The sequence below is a fragment of the Pseudoliparis swirei genome, chromosome 9, assembly GCF_029220125.1.
Source record: "Pseudoliparis swirei isolate HS2019 ecotype Mariana Trench chromosome 9, NWPU_hadal_v1, whole genome shotgun sequence".
Classification (NCBI taxonomy): domain Eukaryota; kingdom Metazoa; phylum Chordata; class Actinopteri; order Perciformes; family Liparidae; genus Pseudoliparis; species Pseudoliparis swirei.
In genome coordinates, this window is record NC_079396.1 from 9,830,843 (window position 1) to 9,857,141 (window position 26,299).

The following is a 26,299-nucleotide window of genomic DNA, read 5'->3' on the forward strand; positions in this document are numbered from 1 at the left end:
TAATCTCTAAATTAAATACTTCACAACTGGCAATGAAATATTTATTTTCAGGAAGCATTTGTGAGTTTACTGCAACAGAACGACAGCAGATAAATAAAACCCAAATAGTATTTACAAATATTTGAAGATATTACTTTAAAAAAAACATCTGTCATGCAAACTCATCGTGCAGGAAACATGCAAAGACCAGCACGGAACATTTTGCCACACAATTATTCACTGGCATTGTTGAGCATGAGAATATGGCCTGTTAACTTTGGTAACACAACAATGATATTATAGGTTGCAGTTCAGGAAAAAAACAAAACTAAATCCTGTACACGATTCATACGTGGTTGAAGAAATGATATAAAGCTTTGTCTGCGTGAATTTCATTTCGTAACCCATTGTTTATTCCCACTGCAGAGATTAATGCAGCCGAGTGCCAATGTGCCTCAAACGAACGCACGACCTTAAAGGCAACTTACGAACAAACAACGAGTTAATGTTTCATAAAACATCCGTAACATACTACGTTTAGCTAATGCGAGCGTCCGTGTGCTATAAGAGAACACCAGACTGGCCAATAAGAGAGGAAGGTCACAAGATGCAGTTAATCGGGCGTTCATCGATCAGCGTTCTTCTTTGTACTCGTGGACTCGTGAAGCGTCATCAGTCGCAGCCCGACGACATGTTCCAATTCAAAGTCCGCTTCTCGCAAAGCACGGTCAAAATGCCAGATGTGACTTTCCGGAGGATGCATCAGAGGAGACTTGTGCGATCTCTGGCTAGCCGATATCCCAGAATGCATTTCGCAACAGGAAACGATGCCGGAGGAGAAAATAAACAACTGACAGTTGACTTCTAAATAATACTTCTGTTGTTGAGTCATGGAATGTAATTTTAGGATGTCATTAGGCGAGAAGTAAGGTGGTCAGCGCGCTGTGTGACAGCCGAGAGCAGCCTGGTCACGGCAGGACATTTTTAAATGCTCTGCTGGCAGTTTATTATTTATTCACACATAACGTTAAATCCGTTTGACTGAGGGTTAGGATTCATAACTTAATATTTTAATTAAACTTTAACGTTGAACTATAGCGGTATCTTTTTACTTTAGACCAAATTTCTTGCAATTACATGTGTAATACTAGAACGGGCACTCGGTAGAGCGCATACCTTCGCATATCACAAGATTGGGCATTGAATTATGAACATTTTGGCATTAGTTGCATGCCAATTGGATAAAAATTGGAAAAAGATTTTGACCTTTTCATGACCTTGACCTTTGACCCGATCGATCCAAATGGTCCCCGGATAATAACCAATCATCCCACCAAATTTCATGCGATTCGGTTTAATACTTTTTGAGTTATGCGAGTAACACGCATACAAATAAATACACGGCGATCAAAACATAACCTTCCTCATTTTCAATGCGAAGGTCATAACTATATATAAAAAATTAAAAAAAGACAATTCAGAATGAAATTATATTTAAAGGATAATAAAAAAAGCATAGTAGTCCTATTTTGTTTGACTGTAAAAATACTTTACAGTGAATAATTGGAGTAAACTTATGAGCAAGAACAGCTGCTGTTCCAATCGCAGAAAGACCGTCCTCCGTCCCCCCGTCCTTTGGAGTCTGGACTCCCAAGAACAAACTCCAAAGTACACTAGTCTGTACTCGGCGTACTTGGAATTGATGAACGCCATCATCTCCACCAAACAAGTTTCATTGACACTCGGAATGCATTCCAGTTTTCCATAAGTATCACAGTTGAGCCTAAAACTCAGAGCCCAGAAACAGTGTTCCTGTAAGTAGCATATATTATAATATTCATGTAAGATGACCTCGAAACTAAATCCCTCGATCCACCATCTGTCATTCCATTCTGCCAAGCTACCCGATGGCCCAGTGATCTGATTATGACAATCCTTCATTTCAAACCTTATAAATGTAGCAAATATGGAACATATTATTGCCTGGTGTTTTGATTTCACTGTAGTTGTCACTGGGCAGCCTGGCCTTTTTTGTTGTTTTAGAAATGAGCCTGAACAAAGCACGCACGCCCCCCCCCCGGCCAAAATCAGACTGTCTGTCAATCAGTGGTTACGCGAGGAGCATGAGACGACAAGAAGCTCAAAGTGATGAATTAATGTGCTCTCTCCTTTCTCTCCAACTCATGCCACATGTGCATCCACTCCTGCGGGCCTACTTGTGGTGAGGCAGTTCTACGAGCAACTCTTTGCAGGAAAGGTACTCTGTGCGCGGAGAAACAAACTAAAAACATACAACAATCCATGCAGCGCTGCACATTATTTACCGACAGTCGGCTGACCGCTTGTCTAACACCAATTCGAAGAGGTGTGGACATCTCACGGGCTCCACTTACACACACAGATTGGCCATGACACGGTCTCAGACAGTGTAACACAGACACATGGGTGGAACTCTGTTGTAATTTGGAGAAACTGTGGATTTTTAGAAGCCAATCTTGCCGCGGGTTATGGAGTAGCCCAACTTGGCCTCGTTGTTGATGAAGGACATGATGCCGAGATAGGTCTCGATGAGCAGGGGCCTCTCCAGGATCAGGACCCCGTTGGCCCGACCGGGGATGGGGTGCTCCCTGTGGGCTTTCTTCACTGCCTGCACCAGCTGGGTCCTGAAGTTGTCCAACTTGGTAAGTAAAAGAAAAACAACATGAAACCAAAATAATACCCCTCCAAAAACTTCCAATCAAGTTTTTATTTCATTTTCATATCGTTAATAACACGTCTGGAATGAAAGCAGCATCTCCTTGAGCTGCTCTCAAGGGTGGAACACAAGCTATACTTGAGACTTGAGCTCCATTTGTTACATGTCACAATGCTAATGGCGGAAGGAGAAACATTGTCTCAGGCTCTATTGTTGCTTTGTCAACAAGAAAAACGACAACAACTCTGAAAATAGCTGTTCGTACACAAAGACATGTCGACAAGTTTAAGTTACATGTATAGCTGTCTCTCTCAAGGGAGAACTTTTAAGTTCAAGGCAGCAATCAGTCTTCTGTTATCAGTTGGACTGTGACTGCGAGGGCAGTTAACAGCTGCCTATACAGCTTAATGGTGCCTGACATCTGCATTGTTTTGTGAAATAAGCAGGAGGCCTGTTCATGTGAACTTATTTGAAGCTTTAAATCTTTACAATAATCCATTTAGATGACGACTCAAAATGCATTTTAGTCTAATTCAATGAAAGAGATTCTACCTGGCAGAGAGAGGCCACCGTCTCGTCAGCGTGGGCCATGGGGTGCTCTGCCAGGGTGGCGTAGGGCATGTCTGTGGACCAGGGGTTCCAGCGGTGTAAGAACGAGGCCCGAGGACGTTTGTCCCACTGGACACGAATCCCGTAGCCCTCTCTCCTGCAATTCAAGTGAATTCATTTATTGTTATAGCACAAAATCACACATTACAAATCGGCCTCCGAGGACTTTAAGAAACACAACGAAGTGAGAGCTTCTGGAGGTTTAAGGATCAGCCAGCGACCAAGTCACCAAGCATGTTTCACCCTCCTGTTACCTTTCGGGTCAATTTGACCCCATTTCAATGTTTAATGTCGGTGTTCCTTGGGGTCAATTTGACCCCAGGCTGTTTTTCACTGTCAAACATATAAGAAATATCAACTTTTTTATATATATTTAAAGGGCTATTTAGGTAGTCAACAAACAAACAAAGTACCTCACACTTAAACTTGGGAAACAATATTAATTCTAATAATTTTCTGGAGGTTTTAATTGCTGGGGTCAAATTGACCCCGAGGGTAAAATATGTTAGTAAATGTGAAGGTAACAGGAGGGTTAAAAACAGAAAATAACTAATCTGAATTCATACAGCTATAATCTCTTATTTATTTAATGTCATCTCTTCAGTCTGTATATTACAACTTTATTTCCCAGAGATAATTCCATAACCTAATCTATTCAATATATGCTAAAAGACATTGAACATTCTTGCATACTTGTTAAGGGATTTGGGCGGGAACTCAAACTCGCCCACTGAGAGGGTGTCTACCGCGTTGAGAGAGATCCTGACGACCTGCTGACACAACAGGTTGATGAAGTCGTACTTGCACACCAGCAGCGACCTGGGCACACGACCAAAACATGTCAAATTGTGTCAACAACATGCCACATCATATGCATGGCGTTATAATATAGTTGTTGACTTACCTATCAGTTATAAGCACGAGTCTCTCCCTCTCATTGTTCCAGTGGTCAACTCTGCAGAAAACCCACACAAGTTTGACCCCACACAAAGCACACTTTGAAACTCGCTTCGCTCAGTTTACTTGGTTTCCTCACATTTGTGGTTTACTCGGTTGCATTAAATTAAACGATACATGTATAAACCTACAAGATGAGGAAAAACAATCGAATGTTTGGCTCCTATTTAAATACAGTTTAACATGTGAATATAGATGATTCAATACCAGATCCTTTCAAATCTGCCGGCTCACTGTAAACAAACATAGAATCTGCGGCGGATGTGTCTTTGAGTACATCACCCCACAGTGCAGCTGGGCCCATGTGTCAGACACTAAACCAGTGGAAAGCTGCTGGGATACTTACTCTGCCAGCAGCCAGACGCTGAGCACCTCTCCATCCTCGGAAGGGAGTGCCACAGTCCTGATGTCGCTCACAGCCTGCTCGATGGTGCCTGGCTGAGATCAGCATCACACAACAGGAGTCATCAGCATCACCCATCCCTCCCTCCATCCCTCCATCCCTCCATCCCTCCTTGTATGTGCTGGTGGAGCTTTGACAATGCGCCGCGCTATTTAAGCACGGTGCCGTTTATTTTAATATATATATATATAAAAGCCACTATTTAGAAGAGACATGCGGTGCAATAAATAATACATGTATCGAATCGGCCACTTACCCTGAACACGAAGTAGTCCTTCACCTTCGCCTGCATCGTGGGGTTGTGCACGTGGAAAGGAGTCAGCGTCTGTAACGGCGGGCAGCAGGCTCCGTGTCCGAGGCTCCGCTCGGCCTCCGGCGGCGTGAAGGCGACCTCCACCCCCTCCTCGGTGTCCGCAGAGTGGAGGATCGCGACGCCCGCACCCTCCGGCTCCACGGCGTCGTTCAGCTGCAGCATCGTGCAACGGACGCGGGCAATGAGCGCCGAGTGTTAGACCAGACGACGTCCCTTCGCCGGGGCAGACTTGGCCATCGCGCACGGACAATGTTTAGATTGTGAGTGCTGCGAGGAAGCGGCGCCCACTTGCTTCACTTCCCCCTCCTTTTGGATTTCCTTCCTCTTAAAGGGACACCGCGGAGCTAATTGCGGAAACAGGTGTCCAGAGTGAAGGAGCCTACTTTCCGTAATTGTCAGTTCTCTGACTCCTACATCATCCGACTTGGCTCGTTCCACACATCCTATTAACCTCTAATTATGAGGTTATCAATATGTAATCCGACACCGTCAGCCTAATGGAGTGTTTTTCATTGGCTTGTGTCCAGTTTAAGCCTGAAGGGTTTAATATTGGTGTTGGGATCTGGCTGAAGTGGGTTTGGTAATTAGTAAAATACAATACCTTTAATTATATAACATGATTGCCTGTAGTGCAATTTGGCAGCCCTGTTTGTTCTGACTGACATTAGGAAACTCAATGATGTTATAACTGATGCATATCCCTAAAATGAAGATGCCCTGGTGGTCCTCCCTTGATTTGATACGCCCTTACAAAGCAAGACCATACATACACTATTAACAAAACAGAGCTTTGAAACTAGTGACGTTGAAGCACTTTTTAACTAAATAAGAAGAATGCAAACTGACCATAATTGCAATGTGTATGGTTCAATTCAATTCAGTTTATTTTATATTGCCTAATATCACAAATTACAAATTTGCCTCAGAGGGCTTTACAATCTGTACACGTACAACATCCCTGACCCAGGACCTCAAATCGGATCAGGAAAAACTCCAAAGAAATAGAAAAAACCTTTTCACAGTGAAAAAGGGAAGAAACCTTCAGGAGAGCAACAGGAGGATCCCTCTCCCCGGATGGACAGACACAATAGATGTCATGTGTGACTTCACATCTCATTGTCACGATTTCCCCACCTTCATAGTTATATTCATCCTGTCTGCCTGCTTAATGAACTCTCCTGTCCTTCCAGATCCTGTCATCCTCACCTCGTTAGTCCCTCATTCCCTTCACCTGGTCCTCACGCCCTTCTCACCTGCAGCCCATCCCCTCATTAGCCCCTATTTCGCTATTTGGCCTCTGCCAGATTGTTTTGTGTGTTGGTGCCAAACTCTCCAGCGAATTCCTAGATACAAATTCTGATCTGTCTGTTCCGACTCTGTTTGCCTGTTGACCCAATTTAAGATTTTTGCCTGCCCCTTTTTGGATTTGTTGCCTTGTTTGACGGACTGCCCGGATTTGACCCTGCCTAAATCACTAAGTAAAGACCCTCCTTGTTACGGATGCGTGGTGCGGAGGACCCAAACGCAACCGGAGTTTCTTGAAAAAAGGCTTTATTCTCAAGACAGGAACACGGACGAACACCACACGGAACAAAAAGGGACGATCCGACAACAGACAACAGAAGGACACAGATTAAATACACAGGGGAACAAGACACAGGTGGGGACACAGGTGGAAACAATCAGGGCGTGGCTGGAAACAATCAGGAAAGAAACAGACAAGCACAGGGAGGGAAGAGCAGGGAAACAGGAAACGAGACAGGGATTTCAACATAAAACAACTCAAATCCTAACACTACCCCCCCCTTAAAAGACGGCTTCCAGACGTCCCAAAGCGTTCAACACGGGTGGGTGGAGGGGAGCCGGAGGAGGGGCCAAGTGTATGGTGGACAGAGTCCGGGGGGCGGGCCGGAGGACAAAAACGGGGAGCTAGGGGACAGGGACCAGGCGATGAGACCGGAGCGGGACGGGACGGGACACGGGGAACCGGGACTGGACGGGACGGGACACGGGGAACCGGGGCTGGACGGGACGGAACGGTTCACGGGGAACCGGGGCTGGACGAGACAGGACCGGGGGAACCGAGACCGGCAGGGATGGAGACATGACAGGGGGAACTGGGACCGGGCGGGACAGAGACGGGACAGAGGGGACTGGAACCGGCGACGGAACACCGGGGACTGGAACTGGCGACGGAAGACCGGGAACTGGAACATCGGGGACTGGAACATCGGAGACTGGAACATCGGGGACTGGAACCGGCGACGGAACACCGGGAACTGGAACATCGGGGACTGGAAGCGGCGACGGAACACCGGGGACTGGAACATCGGGGACTGGAACCGGTGACGGAACACCGGGAACTGGAACCGGTGACGGAACACCAGGGACTGGAACCGGCGACGGAACACCGGGGACTGGTACATCGGGGACTCGACCAAACCTCGACTGAAAGGCAGCGGCCAGTTCCCGGCTGAGCCTCCGTGCCTCCTGGCAAAGAGGGTCATCCTCCACCGACCAAGCGACAGCCGCAGGAACCGTCGGGGGCTGCCAGGGCCGATAGCTCGACGGCTGGCAGACGGGCTGCAGGGGCTTGGGCTGGTAGATGGGCGGAAAGCCGGGAAGGCAGACCGATGGGTACATTGGACGGAACAAATACGCCACACTCTCCAGTGCTGGGTCCATTTCTGGTCGGATCGTTCTGTTACGGATGCGTGGTGCGGAGGACCCAAACGCAACCGGAGTTTCTTGAAAAAAGGCTTTATTCACAAGACAGGAACACGGACGAACACCACATGGAACAAAAAGGGACGATCCGACAACCGACAACAGAAGGACACAGATTAAATACACAGGGGAACGAGACACAGGTGGGGACACAGGTGGAAACAATCAGGAAAGAAACAGACAAGCACAGGGAGGGAAGAGCAGGGAAACAGGAAACGAGACAGGGATTTCAACATAAAACAGGAAACAACTCAAATCCTAACACTCCTCCTGCATTCCTGTTTTTGTGTCGTGCTTGTGGGTTCCAGTACCTGTAACCCTTACATGCATAGGGTCCATTGGACCTGGCTGGGTCTGATGCCACGGCACTGCTGATGTGCCCCGGCCATTCCAAAATGTGTAATTTGTGATATCGGACTATACAAAATGTGTCAAAAAATAAGCATTACAGAGTTATATAAACACATTCAATGAATACGACAAAGGGTGTGTGTAATAGCTTTCGGGCCGTTCGCCGTGGGTTTCCCCCTCCAGCACCAAGGATACTCCGACCACGACAAGTTTCCATTAGATAGCATGCTTTTAGTCGGCTCACACACCACACTCAGCAGACCGCACGACTGCGCCTCTGCTCACTTCTCCCTACCTCCAGCTCTGCTGCCCTTTTATATCCGCAGCAACGGCTGCTGACTGATTGCCAATCAGTCAGAGCAGCTGACTGATTGTCAACCAGCCAGCAGCCGAGGCCAGATTGGGGACAGCTGCCACAGTGTGGTTGGACATTTGGTTTGTCCAGTAGAACAGAACAAGTCATTTGCTGTACAAGATTAGAGTTATGTCTGGCACAGATGGAGGACCCCCGGTTGTGTTGGACCATTCAATTCAATTCAGTTTATTTGTATAGCCCATTTTCACAAATTACAAATTTGTCTCAGAGTGCTTTACAATCTGTACACATAGACATCGCTGTCCCAAAACCTCGCATCGGATCAGGAAAAACTCCCAAACAACCCTTCACTGGTAACAAAAAGGGAAGAAACCTTCAGGAGAGCAACAGAGGAGGATCCCTCTCCAGGATGGACTGTGAAATAGATGTAATGTGTACAGAAGGACAGATTTAGAGTTAAAACACATTCAATGAATATGACAGAGTGTATGAATAGTTCATAGTAGGCATATTCCACAATGGAGAACTCCACGATCCATCAGGCAGATGGAGGTAGAGAGGAGGAGTGGGCGGAGTCTCAACAAGGCAATGGCATAGTTGGTAGCATATTCCACGACCCAGACCTCGATGATCCATCAGGCAGATAGGATCTATGTCATCTCATAGGGTCTGATGACCCCATGAGACGTGAAGTCAAAAGGACTCCGGGGAGAAAGCAGAGTTAGTAATGTGTGATGGAGAGATGAAAATTCATCCATAAGGAGAGAGAAAAGAGGAGGTAGGTGCTCAGTGTATCCTAAACGTCCCCCAGCAGCTATAAGCCTATAGCAGCATATCAAGGGGCTGGACCAGGTGAACCTGATTCAGCCCTAACTATAAGCTCTGTCAAAGAGGAAAGTCTTAAGTCGACTCTTAAACGAGGTGACTGTGTCTGCCTCCCGGACTGAAGGTGGAAGCTGGTTCCATAGAAGAGGAGCTTGATAACTAAAGGCTCTGGCTCCGATCCTACTTTTTAAGACTCTTGGACAGGGGTCGGGAACCTATGGCTCGCGAGCCATATATGGCTCTTCCGGTGACGTCATATGGCTCCCAGATAATTTTGAGTTGAAAAAAAATAATCTACGCCCGCCCCCCTGTAATTTTCTCTATCGCGCCAGATTACAGCAGAAGTAATTTAAGGTCCTTTTCTTAAAGATGTCTTTGTTCTTTTATTAAACTAAACGTCTGTTATTGATTGTCTCTACACAGCATCTACACAGCAGCATGTCATTCTGTTTCTACGTGTCGCGTTAACACTTCTCGGCTCTCCGTCTCGCCGCAGAGCTCCGATGCCGGCGCGCACCACCTGCACCCCCCCCCCCCCCCCCCCTAGCATCACGCAGCACCAGAAGTCGCATTAAAAGCAAGACATATATAATTTAGCATACGTTAAAAATACTATGTGGCTCTCAATGAAATATATTTAGAAATATTTTGCTTTGATGGCTCTCCCAGTCAATAAGGTTCCTGACCCCTGCTCTAGGAACTACAAGTAGCCCCGCATTTAGTGAGCGCAGCTCTCTCGTGGGGCAATATGGTATTACAAGCTCCTTAAGATATGATGGTGCATCACCAATCAAGGCTTTGTAGGTTAAGAGAAGACTTTTAAAAGTGATTCTTGATCCATGGACCATGGATTCTAAAATTAAAGCTATAGCCAGAACACTCTGACCTACTGACCCTATGGAGAACATTGGCACTTTTATTCATTACTTTGTATCCTCACTTATACAGATTATGTATTGATGTATTATTTGTATCTCAGAAACGGGCAACGCGTTTTGTGTAAGGGTGTAATTGCACGTCTGTACTCATTCAATTCATTATTAAAGCTAAATACTTTTTATTAGAATTTTGTAACTGAAAGTTAGTTAACTAAACTTCAACATTGATCCTCTATATTTAATCTGTGACAGACATTGAATTTGCAATCTCCATTTTGAGTTGTGAAACTCGACAATCATATTATGACATTATGACATAGCACGTTTTTTGGGAGGGACCTAATTCCAGTTAAGAGCATTGAGGCTGAGGTGAAGCTGACTATCTTTAGTGAGCTGGATTTATTGAGGGAGCAAAGGGAGAACATTGTTCTTTATTACTCTATCTTGGGTTTCTGATAATTCTGCTTATTAACAACCTCAGGGAGGTCACACTATCTCACTGTTCCATTAATGTTTGAACAGCTATGATAATGTTTTTTTAACCTTGAATTGTTGTCTTAAAGTAAAGTAGTGTTTGACTTGGAACCTCTCGAACAATGATTTTAACTTTTGATAATCATCATGGTAGAAATGTAATTGCGATTCCCAAAATGACATGGTGGGATTCAAGAACACACCATTGAGAATACATATATATAATCTAACGATATGATGCATAATAACATATATATTAATTTCGATAAACTAATATTCAAGGATTGGATCTATGTTCCAATTACAGAAACAAATACATACTTAATGTTTGAGTCTTGTTTTTCAGATGACGTGCTTGTCTTATCAAAAGGTTGTTTCTATTAATGATTTATCAGCAGACAAACTCATTTAAGGCTGATTATTAGTAGAACTTCATGCATAGAGCGCCACTTTGAGAATGGAGAGGACGATGTGTTTTCCACTGTTGCTGCTGATCTGCTCTCTCTCTGCAGCTCAACTTCAGACACAGACTGACAATGAAATACATGGAAAGCAAACCGAATCCCAGGGAAGAGAAGCAACAAAGACCTCGAACCAGCAGCAGATCTGCCCACCAGACATCCATGCTGTGCTGCGAGACATGAGCGTCTTGTTGGCTGAACAGACGGTGGAGATTAGGCACTTATGGAGAGAAAATGAAGGTACAGTAGTGTTAGGTTGTTGTGTTAATGTGTTATTACAGAGAGGAGCCAAATATTGTTTACAAAGAATATGTCCTGTCATTAAATCCTTTTTTTCTTCTCCTTTTTCTTTTCTTTTTCAGTACTGGCAGCCAAGCTGAGAGAACAGGAGGTACAAAAGCCTGAGGTGGACAAGCTGAAGCAGCAGCTAAAAGGTTGATGTATACATATTGAGCAATGCTGAAACGTTCTAAGTCAAAATGATATATTCGAGACAATGGGAACAGTATAAAACGTTTTTTTCCTGTACATACAGGATTTTACCAAATTTTTCTGGATAGTTTTAAGTAATTTATTTGAACAATATCCAGGTTTTCAGTGGCTAAAGCACAACCAAATAAAAAATTAATGATGAAATACTTTTAACCGTCAAATATCTTCTCTATTGCAGACCAATCGTCCTTGATTTCAGCCCAGGCAGCAGAGCTGATCAACATGAACGCCAGGACAAATATCACAGAAAGCCAGGTGGAGGCTCTGAAAAGAACCGATGAAGGTGAGTTAAAATCAGCTATTTTAACAGTTTGGTTGTCATAGATCATTTAAAACCTTATATATAATGGTGATAATAATACACAGAATAATGCAGTGTTTTTATTAAATAAGCTCATTATTGTCATGGTCAATGTTGTCATTATTTCCATAACGTCACCCTTTAAAATGAGTTTTCTTCTCTCTGTGTATCTCAGTCAAACGGGTGGCTTTCTCAGCCTCTCTGTTGGCTTCAGGCTCTGGAACTATTGGACCATTTAACACGTTCGTTCCTCTGGTCTTCAAATACATTGTCACGAATATCGGAAACGCCTACTGCCCAACCACAGGTAATTGAATTTAATAATTAAAAATGTTTTATATTTCAATTGACTTGTTTTGCTGTGTGCTTCAACCAGATCATAAACGGCTAATGATGCACTGACAACAACTGTCCCACAGGTTTGTTCACTGCACCAGTAAGAGGAGCCTACCACTTTGAGTTCTACTTGACTGGAAATGGAGGAGCTTCACATGGTTCAGGTGCTTTGTTGGTCAGGAATGGAGAGCAGATTTTTGTTGCATATGAGTCTCAGACAGGCCACAATCCCAGCTCTGCCAATGGCGCCACGCTGCTTCTAGAGGTCGGAGATGTCGTGTTTTTGCGTCTCTGGGCGAACACAAACATATTTGACAATGAACCTCATCAAAGCACCTTCAGTGGTTTTCTGCTTTTCCCCATGTGAAAGAGAAACAGACCTTTGTTTTGCTCAATTCTAAGATTGTGGTGCACACTCCAGCCATGTATTATAAAAATGTCATCATTTTTTTCCTGCATGGACACTGCATAACAACAATACTCTTTTTCATAATAAAAATGTCATTAATTTGGTCTTTCGGTATTTAGCCCGGGTATGAAACTTGATGACAACTTTTAATGTGTAAATAATATATATTGTATTATTTTCATGTTCTCTTACATTTGAATAAAAGCATGATATCACTGCATGACAATCTGTGGACTTTTCTTCAACATTGTGACAAATAAATGTATTTTATAATAAATAATATTACAAAATGTTACATTTCAAAAGTAGTATGAAGTACGTATGATTGAAGTTACCTACTACTCAAACGTCAATTTAACTTTTCTTCCTCGACACAGCGAGGAATTATAATGTGATTTAAACTGACTTGACCATTAATGACATTATTGTGACCCTGTTATTCAATACACAATTGGTTAAATCTAGAATTTGGATCTCTACTTTTACAACTTTAATGTTCCCGTTACATTTCGTGCTGCCTTTTCATTCACTATTTATTTGTTCTTATTTTTTATCGAATAGAGGTATTGTTATTGCTGGCTGTTGATGCACTTCAGGAATAAAGAACAACTGAGCTGAAGTTTGTAAAAATGTAACATACGTATGTAAATTGTATGGTATGTGGAGAGAGAGAGAGAGAGATTTTGGGGGATTTTTAGAAAACCTTTATGATATAATAAGCACAATAGAAACAAAATTACTTCTAACACACATCAAACATAACTGCAGCACCAATCTTCAAAGAAATCGTCCATGATGCTCATGCTCATCAAAAATAAACTAGTCAATCCACTCTATAGAAGACAGGAAAGTGCTTCCTGTCCGGCCCCTTCACTCTGCTGTAGCAGGCCGGTTAGGCCTGTCACACCACCTTCTTCAGGGTGGTGGTCCCAGAGGAGCACAGCATGCTGCTGGGCCCCGGTGTCGCGCTGTCCTGGAACTCCATCCTGGCCCCTTTCTCCAGAAACACAGGGTCTTCTTCAGTCTGTAGAACTGTTTTGTGAAACCTCCTCCGTCCTTCTTGGCCGCGAAGAAACAGGTAGAGATGTAGAATTTGTCTCTGTCTGGGAAGTGATCTTCCACCTTCACATCCTACATGTGTTTAGTCCTCCGGAGAAAAGACTGTATTTGCTCTACACTGTAGAACAAAGACTCATCATCAGAGTCCTCCTCCATACCGGACTTGGACTCTTTTCCCCTTTTTCGTGTCTTCCTCCTGTCCGCCGTTACTTTTGTCGAAGGTTGGGAAAAGATGACCAGGACGGCAAAGTCAAATTCAAAACAAAGTGGATTTAATCAAGTGTGGAAGAACAAAAAGTCCGAAGACACACAATATTTAACGTGCAGCACGGGCCTGGATGAAGTCAGCTAAAAACATCGTTCGATAACAGACTCAAGTTCTCAAGGAGAACATGACTTTATAATCTTTAAGAGCAAACATGATTGGATAATATAGATGGAGACGTCACTCTGTCTAAACTTTGTCCGTCTCATCGTTGGAGCTCAGGGTGGTCCCACCCTCTGGGCTCACGATCTTCTCGCCATCGTCATAATCAGTGTGTGTGTATGTTGTTCTCCATCTAAAGCAGGAGCTGTGCAGTTTCTACTATTGAGGTGCTGGTTTCTTTAATATAATAGAAACTAAAAGGCACCGTCAAAGAACTTGTTTATGAAAAGCAACAGATAGTTGCTTTCATAAACAAGTTATTTGACGGTGACAGGTACGGCTCTTATTAAATCTCAATTCTACGACTGAGCGGTCAGGGTGAGGTCAGAGCCAAGGGTTGCACAGAGTTCCGAGTTGTCCTCCCTGTGTGGGGGTGTTGTGCATAGTTCGTGCCTTGTATTCCCCAGCGTGCCTGATTGTCCTCCCTGTGTGGATGTGTCATCTTCTGGCCGAGGTCAAGAAGGGTTTGTACCTGTCTGTGCTTCTTATGCGGCAATGTCAGTATGTTCCAAAACCATAGAAGCCATAGAAGGACACAAGGTATGGTGCTTCGGGGCCTTAATGCAAAGTGAGGGACATGGGGTACTATGTATGTATTTTATATTCTTAACACTTTCTATAACCTGAGAGCTCTCCTCTCCGTATTTCCTCTTTAAATGGGGAACTTTGCGGCTCTCCTCCTCCTCCTCCATGTCCACCTTGCTTTCTGTCAACACAAAATCGTTGACACCTGTTCCCCTCCTCCTCTTCCTCCTCCTCATCACTCTGCTGGACTTCACCGGTCTCCCCCTCCTTCTTCTCCACACACTGCTGGACTACACCAGTCCCCTCCTGGTTCTGCCTCTCAGAAGCTGCTTCGTCAGTGTTCTGCTGAGCGGCTCTTTTCTTGGGGCAGTCCCTGGCCTGATGTCCCTCTCGCCCACCAACAAACATTTTCGGTTCCCAAATGGAATATACACTGGATAATCAAAACCCTCCCGTGTCAGCAAGCTCAGATCCGACACGCCGCTAGCACGCCGCTAGCCGGCTGCGCCAACACACACACACACACACGCCCACACCAAAACCCTCCGTGCACCCGCAGTCTCACACACAAACATCCCCGTGACTCACAGCACACATACCGCACTTTTACATTCACTAACTAGAATGGGCACTCGGTAGAGCGCATACCTTCGCATATCACAAGATTGGGCATTGAATTATGAACATGTTTGCATTAGTTGCATGGCAATTGGATAACAATTGACCGTGCTATGGTAAAAAGAAGATTTTGACCTTTCCATGACCTTGACCTTGACCTTTGTCCCGATTGATCCCAAAATCTAGTTAAATGGTCCCCGGATAATAACCAATCATCCGACCAAATTTCATGCGATTCGGTTTAAAACTTTTTTTGTTTCGCGAGGAACACGCATACAAATAAATAAATAAATAAATACACGGCGATCAAAACATTACCTTCCGCATTTTCAATGCGAAGGTAACAAGGAAAACCACCGCTAAACACCAATATACCGCTCTCAGCTCACAACCTCCGTGCTCACGCTCAGAGAGAGCGAGAGAGAGAGAGATGGTTCTGGCCAATGCACATCACACACTTGTGGGAACCCTATTGTTTTTCCAGTAAACTATTAACATGCAGAAAAAGAACAAACAGTATGAACATCATTATATACTTACCAAAACTATATGTAACGTAGAATGGCTAAACTTAGAATAATTATATTGTTCTTCCTACAATTATTGATGCATTAATGTGTCATGTGCTCATTTTAATGACTTTATTTGAATCTTCAAAATAACTTAAGCTGTCAAATAAATCTAATGGAGAAAAAGCGCAATAGTTTCCTGTGTGCTAATTTGAAGGAGCCGGCACATAGAAAGGGCTGGACAGGAAAAGTGCACACATCCAACAAAATATCTTCCATATCCATATCGATTGTTAAATTTAGCCAACCAGACCAGAGTTGAGGACAAACAGCAACTCCCGCTACATTTGAGAGGTGGAGGCGTGGCCACGTCTTGCCTTCATCATCAATTCAGTTTCAATTCAATTTATTTGTACAGCCCATTTTCACAAATTACAAATTTGTTTCAGAGTGCTTTACAATCAAGTGTTGATTGTAAAAATAAATGTTAATTCTTGGTGCTATATGTGGTCATTCCTAACCTGACAGATGCTGACGGCTCACAAATACGCATCGGAAATGTCATTTAAAAAGCACACAGGTTTTATTGCATATCAATTTCATGTATAAATTCTTCATAGCATTGGAAAGATTACATTTGGTATACATTGCTATTCTACAGAATTAACGTCAGAGTCATATCTTTTCAATGAAATTTCTCTAAAGTACATTTCAATAATCACAAGCATCAAAAGAACTGCAATTTTCAGAATTGTTCAATATTATTCTACAATCCTTTATTGTTTTTCATTATGTCTTCTCCCACAACTCTTTTCTAATGTCATTCAGAGCCACCTGCCCAAACATCGGTAAGGCAGTCAAGAACTTGAAGTCAAACCTACCAAACTAACCACATGTACAATAAGTGCATCTACGGATTTATTTTTTTCTTCATTTTTTTTCTCATTTTTTGATTTGATACACATTTCACAAATGGACATCATTATGACTGCTAAACACGTCATGCACAATATCTTTTTTGTTTTCCATAAACATAACAGAGGCGATATACAACTCAGATTCAAACAAAACAAGCACCATCCATTTAAACCCATATTTTTTCAATGATTTTTTTTTTCTTCAGACAAATGCACCATTGTTTTTTTTTTTCATTCTTTAAAATACTATACAGTTAAAAAGAAACAATATGTATATTTTTACTTTCTCCTGTAACAGTGGGGGGAAAACAGCAACCATGTTCTATTATGCTGAAACATATTTCAGCGACCATCTGCCAGAATACTTTCTGAAGTTGGCAAAATGGAATACTTCAATGCCTTCGATTCTTTTGCTTTACACAGCGCGTACTTATTACAGTAGTCCATGACATGAATTACTACATATAGTCACCTAAACTAAAAACTTAGCAACCCAAGCCTTTACATTTTATAACCACGACTTGAGAAAACAATGTGTTTATCATGAATGAAATCTCATTCAGTAGAATTATAAAAAAGACTTCTGTCTTTAGAAAAAATGAGATGATGCAGCAGTCCTCATCAGCATCACACCTGCTGTTGTGAATACAAATTACAGTGCTTCTGTTCCAGAATGTTCTTGTCTCTTCATGTCGAGCTCCAGCTGCTTACTTTTCCGAAAGTGAAACTAGTCTGAAAATGCATCTGTGTTCTACTTCTAGAGACCTAAGCCCGATCAATGCATGGCTTGGACCCATGTGGTTTAAGTTCTAGTGGGAAGTGTCAGGCCTAGTTCTGTGAGTCCCAGTATGCAGGGAGGACCAAGGCAACAATTATCAACAATGCACATCTGCAGTACACACGAGTCACGCCCTCCATAGACCCCATGAGATGTTATTATGATCTGAGAAGAATATCAGGGAATATGAAGTTTATGTCATGATCAAGTGTTTCTGCTTTCCCTGTCCAGAATGGAAAAATGAAGATATTGTTCTGCACGTTTTGTATGGACAAACCAGCATACTATGATATTAAATTTAACGCTATCTGTGGTTAGGTTTACCCTTTTTTTTGGTTTCAGGAGACCTTGCTTTCATTTCTTTTATTGAGGACCGGCTCTTCTGTCGTTTCAGTGCAGCGACGACTAGATGTTCATTCTGACGTGACTGAGTGTTTTAGACTTTTGGACCAATAAAGAACAACTAATTAAAAAAAGAATATTCATTGTTTACGCAACATATATCAAATGAAAAACAGAGGGGAACGGGAGCTTGATGTGGTAGAAACTCGTCAGATTCAATAATGTGAGGAAAAGCAATGCCCTTTTCTGACATTTATGAACGATGTCCAAGTTTGAACCCCATAATACTAATTTGAACAAGACACATTCAGCATACTGGGTAAAATTGTTGATCAGAAACAAGAAAAGAAAAAAAAACTAAACACTGCAGGACGATACATTGCCAAATAGGATCTAAAGCTAACTACAGCTATCTTTCACTATAAATAAAAACAATTAATTTCATGGGTTCTTTCCATTTTGGCACACTAACGCTTTAAAAGAGATTCTGAATCTCTCTCAATTTCTGGCGTTCATTCCTTCAGTATCAAGAAAGGAGGTATAAAATGACATGCCTTCATTTTTACTCCTCCAGTCATGACAAAACAACCAACAATAAATACATACACACATATTTCTGAAATCAAATATATAAGAGCGTAATAAGAAGAAGAAGAAAGAAAAAAAACTGACAGCAAATGCAAGCCCCTTGGAAATGAAATGATTGTCAGAGAACAACACATTTTCTATGGGTTATTTGGCACACACCATTCTTGCTCTGAACATCTAGGTTATTTTGTACATCATATGTCAATATCATAGAATTTTGGTCCTTCTCTAAAATAATTATATTAACAATTTAGCACTGTGGTGCCTACAAAAAAAAACCAATACTGTGGTATCTAAGAGAGGAAGTAAATAAAATTAACAAATGACGATGAAATAAACAAGCAGAGAAAGACTTTCCTCATTTTTTGATTATGATTTGAATTCATTTTCAGCATGATCAAATTGGGTAACCAATTACAATGGCTAGTGTCCCAGATAGCTCATCAAAATCACCAGTTGCTGTGCACATTTGAACATTGAACATCATTCTCCGTGTAATCATAAAAAAAAAATCAACAGTCTACTGGAACTTGTATTCCCTCAAGTAACATTTAGTGTGGCGCTATTGTTGATTCTGCAGTTCGAACTGAAATGAGATCAGCACGTGACTCGCCCGGGGTTGGTGGCGGAAACCTGGAGACGATAGTGCACGCGCCCACTATGTTCCCGGTGAAACAGCGACACCGTGTGGACATGCAGTGCTAATGCAGGGCGGATGCTGCAGTGCTTGTAGTCGGCGGTGTACACAGACTTTAGAGACATACGTAAGTGTCTTTGAGAGCCCGACGCTGGGTCTCTGTGGGGCTGGAGGGAGCCTCGTGGACGTGGGGAGGATCAGAGTAACGCAGAGAGTCAATGCTGTTGAGAAGCATTTAGCATGTCCTTCACATCAACAGGAGCTGAGCAGTGCTTTCTTTTTGAGAATCTCTCCCTCCTCTCTTTTACTCACTTCTACACTCACACATTCACACACAGACACACGCAAACACTATTCCTTCTATCTATTGGTGACACGCAATAACGTCCGTATGGCGTCCACGTTTCTCAAGACTCGTGTCCCACTCTTGTCTCTCGTTCTGTCCGTTTGCGAAAAGCAAAGTTCCTCCTACTCTTCCTGCCCTTTCCGCTCTCTGGTCTAGATGTGGTTGAGCGGGTGAAAGCTGCTCGTCTCGGACGGTCCACCTCCCATGCTCAGCCAAGCGTCCAGGGAGCTCTGGGAGGGCGCGTGCAAAGGGTTGCTCTCCGAGAGAGACAGCATCATTGCATAAGCCTGTGGGAGAAGAGATGCAGAAGACCTTTAAGTAACACGCAACGCGTTCACACACACTCACTGTTAGGAACACTTCTCTGTCAAATGTCATCTTTATAGAAAACTATATACTAACATGTTTTAATGATCAGGATTTATTTTTAAGGGCATACTCTACTGGGACATTTAATAACAGTTTTAGTGGCATATACATTATGACATTTGTATGGCATATTTTCTTTTGTTTGTTTGTGACATATATTTATATATATATATATATATATATATATATATATATACTACCGTTCAAAAGTTTGGGGTCACTTAGAAATGTCTTTATTTTTCAAAGAAAAGCACTGTTTTTTCAATAAAGATAACATTAATCAAAAATACACTCTCTACATTGTTAATGTGGTAAATGACTATTCTAGGTGGAAACGTCTGGTTTCTAATGAAATATCTCCAGAGGTGTATAGAGGCCCATTTCCATCAACTATCACTCCAGTGTTCTAATGGTACATTGTGTTTGCTAATCATATTAGAAGACTAATATCTGATTAGAAAACCCTTGTGCAATTATGTTAGCACAGCTGAAAACAGTTATGCTGGTGATATAAGCTATACAACTGGCCTTCCTTTGAGCTTGAAGTTTGAAGAACAAAATTAATACTTCAAATATTAATCATTATTTCTAACCTTTTCAATGTCTTGACTATATTTTCTATTCAATTTTCAATTCATTTGATAAATAAAAGTGAGTTTTCATGGAAGACACAAAATTGTCTGGATGACCCCAAACTTTTGAACGGTAGTGTATATGTCACACTAAACTCTGGTAGTTTTTATGACATTCTGTACAATTATTTTTTTGCATTATATTTCTTTTTACGACATACCATTTATACCATGACTTTTTTTAATGACATTTTCTATGACATACCATACCATGGCTTTTTTATGACACTTTGTATGACATACCATACCATGACTTTTTTATGATATTGTGTATGACATATACCATACCCTGACATTTTAATGATTTTTTTAATGACATCTTATACTTTTTTCGAAGAGATTTTTATCTCATACATTACTTTTTTTAAACACTTATTTTATGACTTACTCTATTCGTATTTTTCTGACATACTACACAAAGTTCTCAAGGTTCTCACAGTTTTGTTGACAATTTAACGAGCCAGTATTAATGATCGCTGTACAGGAAAAGTGCACAGATACAAAATATCATTTCCATTTAAACTTCTGCATTACACTGCCAAGGTGTCCACTAACATTGATAACATTAGGTAACAGCACAGCTTGATGAAGTAGCCAAGCTTAATGTATTAAATGCAGACTACTTAAAGAGAAAGTATCAAACAGAGCATTTAGGATTAAAATATAATAAATGCATTTCATGTCACGTTCAGGGACGGCAGACCATACGCCTGCTGTCATTGGCCTTCTAGCGGCCCTATGCTGAAAGCTCAATCTTCATTATTCTACATAAGACATATTATTAGTTGATTAATGTGCTCATATTGAAACAGAGTTTTCAAATTACCATGATTTTTTGACAATATACCCAGTAATTATGTTCTTCATTAGACTGGTTTAAGACTGAAGATCACAGTAAAGAGAAGGTAACAGGTAATATGAGTAAAGTGAGAGGAAAAGACGAGAGGAAGCAGGACAAGAGGCACTTTTTAGGGCCAGATTTAGCCTGAATTAGTTTTTTCTTTCCTTAAAGCATCTGGAAATGTAAAAGAAGCCATATAGCTATATGGTCAACATCATATATATGTCATTAACGATATATACATATATATATATATATATATATATATATGTATATATATATCATGATATAGCAAGTTTTCTGGTGATTCAACAAAATAAATATGCTATATTCTGAAATAACCACATGGAAAAGCCTATTTTTATCTACTACGTGAGTTACTTTCTCAAATATAGATAAGTGAAAAGTATTTTTTCATTTTATTTAAGTGAAATTATAGAGAAATTAATAAATATTAAATTCAGATTTATATAAAATGTAAGATAGTATGGTTGTTATCAGCAATTTGGATGAATAATTCAATATTGTGTATCGCGATATCTCAATCTATGATTTCCTCACAGTATGACTCCACGAAAAGACGATGGATCATCATATTGACCTTATCTCATCCCTTCTCTGCAGCCACAGGATGCATGCTGTCCTTCCTCCTGCCTAAGCAGAACAACGTGCATTTCCTTCCCTCTTTTAATGGACGTACATAAGCCCGTCACATACCTGGGATTTAGCCTGCCTGTACAATGTCTCTTTCAATGCCTCCGATTCTATTGAAGCGTTAAATATGTCTTTAACATCAAAGGGTTGCTCATCACTGGCTGCTTTACGTAACCCCTCCAGACTCTTGGGAAAGCTGGGCAGACCCTCCAGGTCCAAGAGAGAGCCTTCCTCTATACACCTGCACACCGTGGATGGATGGATGATGGCAGAAATAGGGGAGTATGGATGGTTGGTTGGTTAATAGACAGATGGATGGGTAAATGGATGGAAAGGGAAGGGATGGATAGAGAATTAATGCAGTGGAGGGGAGTGGGAGGGGTGGGGGCGGGGGGAAAGGAGGAAGTTATAGTGAAGAAAACATGAGGAGAAGAGAAAAGGAGAGGTACGGTCATTAAAAGGACTGGTAGAAGGAATCAATTGAGAGAAGGAAAAGGACAGAAGAGTAGGAGCTGAAGCTGAAAGAGTCTTTTTTTAGTTTTGGGCGTCTGTGAAGGGAATCTGTATCAAGCCCCGTTTCACTTCTGCCCGCTGTTTAGGAGTGGCAGTTGTTATAATCGAGGAAGATATAACTGTCTGTTTCTGTTTAAAGATGTGTTCCTAGCTAAGCGGCACATTTGCTGTGGTTATTACGTGTATACTAGTGTCCATTAACACTGACTTCTGTGGTTTTCCGTATAATTAACGAGATGGTTACCTGCGAGTGTGTTCATAGCCCATCGCTAATGGAGCCGTCTCCGTCTCTTCCTCCTCCTCGTCCTCCACATACACTCCTGTTGTGACAGGGGACGGGGACTCAGGCGCCTCGTCGTGAGACTTCTCTGTCAGGCTGCCTTCCTCCTCCTCCTCATCGTCGCCCTCCACTTCCTCTTCCTCCTCCTCTAGCCCCCGGAGACCTAGTTTAGAGTGGCTGGATGGGCGTTCCTCCTCAGCCTGCTCTGATCTGCAAAGGGATCAAAGGTCAAAGTAGAGAGGAAGTGTCAGTGATGTTGGCAACCGATCCTGAAAAGACTACCTTTCTCCTCCCGTATTACTTAGTGACATTTCAGAATAAGAAACAGACGTTAGATGTGAAGTAATGTGTCGAGTCTGTGGTGCTGCATGTCCCTTGTTGAAAGAAATCTCCAACATGGTGACAAAAGCAAACAACTACGTTTCTAAAGTTGTGCAAAGCAAAATAAATAAACAGTCTGAAGTTGTTTCTTCTGTTCTTCAGTTTACCTCGGCAACCAGGGAGAAAGACGCAAACCTTTTGAATCAGTGGAGTAGCCAGGGTTTTTTTTTAGAGAAAGAGAAATAATGGAATTAAAACGAAGCATAGCTCTGGTTTTACTGCATATATTTATCTTTTATTTTTTCAAATGATCTCAACCCAAACTTATATGCGCGTTGCGAAAGCTGAGAGCTGTTCTTAATTCTGATCACAGTGAAAAGTGAGAAGGACTTTGAGTTTAGTTTTAAACATTGGTTTCCGTTTTAGTGTTAGTTCTCTGTCCAGTCGAAAGCTCGGTGGCTGCTACCATTTCCTGAGCATCTAAAAGAAATGACTCATCACAAGCAAACCTAAATAATCAGTTGACAGCATGCACAGTCCAAGTCCAGTGTCCACACAAACAACATGGCTGCTGACAGTCTGCCCGGAGCACTTTTCAAACGGCCTCCACATGATTAATTGACCAGTTCCTCGGAAACGGAGCAGGAGATGGCTCGCTTCAGACCGGCTACTCTACACCCTGTAATGGTGGAACATACTCTGTGTGACTGAGGGAAGACGATGGCTGATCTGCAAACAGGCTATCAGCACACCACCATTACGGCCTGCCATCTGTACATTTTCCAGCCAGCTCCCCGACTCTCCCCCTCCATCACCCCTAGACCACGATGTCATGGCTCATGATATCATTTCCTCTGGGACGGCACATTTACCCCTTCCATTTTTGCCACACAGTGGACATTTATCAAATCAGACAGGATTACCTCTGGGAAGGAGTGCACTGGGACAGGATTGGGTCACACACACAGTGGGTGGGTAAATGCGGGTAAGGGGACTTTTTTTTGGGGGGGGGAGAAAACTTCTCCTCTTTCAATCTAGATTAAATATCACCATAATCAAATCTCAAAGCTGGTTGGCGGGGGAAAAGTCCATGCCTATGTACAGAGAAAGAAGCGTAGCTCTGACAGGGGGGCCCTGGGTTTTGTCATTTAGTCTAAACACGTCAGTTGGGTGTTTGTGTTAGCTGGCCGGGGGTATGGATATAGCGGGTGGATGGGGGAAGAGCTCCATCATCAGTGGATCTCCCAGATAAATTCCTAAACCTGAGTTCCCCTCAGAGTCCAGACTGCCAGCCATTGTAGCCAAATCCCAGACAAGGAACCAGCTCCAACTGTAGTTGTATCCAAACCATAGAACTGGAGCCATGGCCAGGGGCCTCGTTCCAGCCCTAATTATGACCTGGATTACGGTCCCGAGGAGACAGATACCTCTTAAACCTTCAAGACTATGTGCCGGGAATATAATATAATAGTCTATGTCATCTAAACCCCCTAACTTGTGTCTTTGAAACTTCCCACCCTTAAAGCAGCAGTGCTGCCTCAGCATCTCCAACATCCCCAGCTTGGAAACGTGTCAAAGTTTTCATGTGAAAACAAGAGCTACCAGGGACTTTTATTTTGACTGGCTATGATGCTGAAAAAGGGGAGAAAATAGGTTTCATGGGCGGTTAAAAGTGATTACAGATAGCCATCCGTGAACGTGGGTTTGTGCTCGGCGTTTGACTGAAGTCACTCAGAGGGAGAATAAACAGCAGGCTGTCTGGTGGGTGGACAGAAAGAATAATACATAATTACCGACATTAAAATGTCAGGCCAGCTTGTTGTGGATGAGACTGAGTATTGATCCCAGATGGCAGAGGGGCTAAATTGCCACTGGGTCTGCTGGCCATAATGCATGTTGACAACTAGGAGGGGGGAATGATGGAGAAAGAGACAGACGGAAAGTGAGACTACCAGAAAGGAATTCACAGTGTGAGATGAAGAGTGTGTAGAGTCAAGGAAAGAGGCAAACTAACGCTGGAACAGAAACACATTTCATCCTCTTATTTTCTGACGCGTGCTCGGTTTAAAAAATAGACCAACTTTTTCATAATTTCACAAGTTATGGCTTGAGAGTGGAGAAAAGAAAACACACACAGACATGATGATCAATCCTGCCAGAGTTAATGGTAAGCAGAGTACTTCACCAACTACAGCTACATACAGCAGGTATGAATTGTAATTTCTGGCAAAGACAGCTCCAGTAAAGCTTTACACGCGGCTGACATGTTTAAATTCCTTACTACAAACCGTTCTCAGCAGGTCACACACACTCCATCCACCTCAGTGTGTGCGCTCTGTTCTACATTGCATTAGAGACCATTGGAAGCAACTCACGCCTGCACAAGTTTCAATTGTGGAGTCAAAGCGGCTGCAGTGCATTTTAATTGTTGTTAAATCTAAATGCCAGTGGCTCTTAAAAGCTGCACTTAGATAAATGTGCAACGCAGCTGCAACTACTATCATCATCAGTATGCGTTGTAAAATCTGTTGTCGGGGACTACTGCCATGTAGATCCAAGCCACCGGAGGGCAGTGTGCACCAAGTGATAGTGTCCACGCTCGTGTACAGGCAGAAAGAAACGATGAGCACAACAACTGTTGCTTTGAGTTTCACAAAATGTGTGTGTTTGTTTCTGCGCCTCCATCCTTGTCAGGATGACATGCCCTGCTAAGGGGAGGGATATCAACAATGTCAGAGTGGGGTACATGTCACCTTTTTGCTTTCGAGTTTGGATTACAGTAATGTTTAAGATCCAGTTTGAGTAAGAATTGGCATGGGGAGTCAAAGGTTAGCTTCATGGAGCAAATATAATCACTGAAGATGTGTTGTTACCTCTTATCCGTTGAGCTGGAGGCCTGGTTCATCTCGCTGTTGGAAATGAAGTTGCGGATTTCTGAGAAGTATGAGTCCTCTTTCTCATCTAAAAGTGCATGATTGTCTGGCTCCGAGTTCGGGGAGGAGATGGTGGTTCCTAGGTTGGAAAGCATCCCGGACTGTTGGCTCACTGTTGGGGAAAGCGTGCAGTCACACACACACACGCGCATAACCACACAGCAGCCACACACACACGCACACACACACACACAACCACGCACACAAGCATGGTTAGTTTGATGATCATCAGACATGCATAATAGATAAGAAAATGCTCAATATAATGGTGGTTATTACTATTATACACATTATTCACATTTCAATATATCAAAAGGATGAGATTGTGCTACTTTGTGTTGTTGTGAAACTGGGTCGAACATATTTTAACAAACAGGGAAATGTTTACGGAATTTTGAGTAGGAGATAAACCGTGACAAAAGGCGAGCTTTGTTACAGTTCAACAAAACGGCTTCTATATCATTTGTGTTCTTACAAATTCTTG

At 42.5% G+C, this 26,299-nt stretch overlaps 3 protein-coding genes across 12 annotated transcripts in view; 1 reads left to right on the forward strand and 2 right to left on the reverse strand.

Annotated features, from left to right (window-relative positions):
* Positions 1-27: 27 nt before the first annotated feature.
* Positions 28-5,189, reverse strand: tprg1l (tumor protein p63 regulated 1-like). Of its 2 annotated transcripts, none has more exons than XM_056423133.1 (6): positions 4,900-5,189; positions 4,587-4,660; positions 4,188-4,238; positions 3,977-4,102; positions 3,227-3,380; positions 28-2,656 (listed from the first exon to the last, which is right to left on the reverse strand). In XM_056423133.1, the coding sequence occupies exons 1-6, from the start codon at positions 5,116-5,118 to the stop codon at positions 2,462-2,464; spliced, it is 819 nt and encodes a 272-aa protein (XP_056279108.1). In that variant the 5' UTR covers positions 5,119-5,189; the 3' UTR covers positions 28-2,461. The 2 variants fall into 2 exon arrangements, with proteins under 2 accessions (XP_056279108.1, XP_056279107.1); XM_056423132.1 differs by having other exon boundaries at positions 4,587-4,678.
* A 5,774-nt stretch (positions 5,190-10,963) lies between these two features.
* On the forward strand, positions 10,964-12,746 carry LOC130199709 (uncharacterized). The gene is made up of 5 exons (XM_056423428.1): positions 10,964-11,228; positions 11,351-11,422; positions 11,659-11,763; positions 11,957-12,088; positions 12,201-12,746. The coding sequence occupies exons 1-5, from the start codon at positions 10,985-10,987 to the stop codon at positions 12,482-12,484; spliced, it is 837 nt and encodes a 278-aa protein (XP_056279403.1). The 5' UTR covers positions 10,964-10,984; the 3' UTR covers positions 12,485-12,746.
* A 3,477-nt stretch (positions 12,747-16,223) lies between these two features.
* prdm16 (PR domain containing 16) overlaps positions 16,224-26,299 on the reverse strand; it is a 175,564-nt gene continuing 165,488 nt past the window's right edge. For 8 of the 9 annotated variants that reach the window (XM_056422493.1, XM_056422488.1, XM_056422490.1 and 5 more), the window contains 3 exons: positions 25,756-25,927; positions 22,526-22,771; positions 16,224-19,559 (listed from right to left, as the gene is read on the reverse strand). In XM_056422493.1, the coding sequence (XP_056278468.1) occupies positions 19,547-19,559; positions 22,526-22,771; positions 25,756-25,927 (431 nt within the window). In that variant the 3' untranslated portion in view covers positions 16,224-19,546. Of the gene's footprint in view, positions 19,560-21,831; positions 22,010-22,525; positions 22,772-25,755; positions 25,928-26,299 lie in introns of all 9 variants that reach the window. The other variant, XM_056422495.1, reaches the window with a different exon arrangement.

Bases quoted from the DNA above. Each gene is read 5' to 3' on its own strand.
- LOC130199709 (XM_056423428.1), top strand. From the start codon at position 10,985: ATGGAGAGGACGATGTGTTTTCCACTGTTGCTGCTGATCTGCTCTCTC. The intron at 11,764-11,956 runs GTGAGTTAAAAT...TGTGTATCTCAG, and splicing joins TCTGAAAAGAACCGATGAAG to TCAAACGGGTGGCTTTCTCA. The intron at 12,089-12,200 runs GTAATTGAATTT...ACTGTCCCACAG, and splicing joins CGCCTACTGCCCAACCACAG to GTTTGTTCACTGCACCAGTA.
- tprg1l (XM_056423132.1), bottom strand. From the start codon at position 5,118: ATGCTGCAGCTGAACGACGCCGTGGAGCCGGAGGGTGCGGGCGTCGCG. The intron at 3,381-3,976 runs GTATGCAAGAAT...CTTGAATTGCAG, and splicing joins CCGCCCAAATCCCTTAACAA to GAGAGAGGGCTACGGGATTC. The intron at 2,657-3,226 runs GTAGAATCTCTT...TTACTTACCAAG, and splicing joins CGGTGGCCTCTCTCTGCCAG to TTGGACAACTTCAGGACCCA.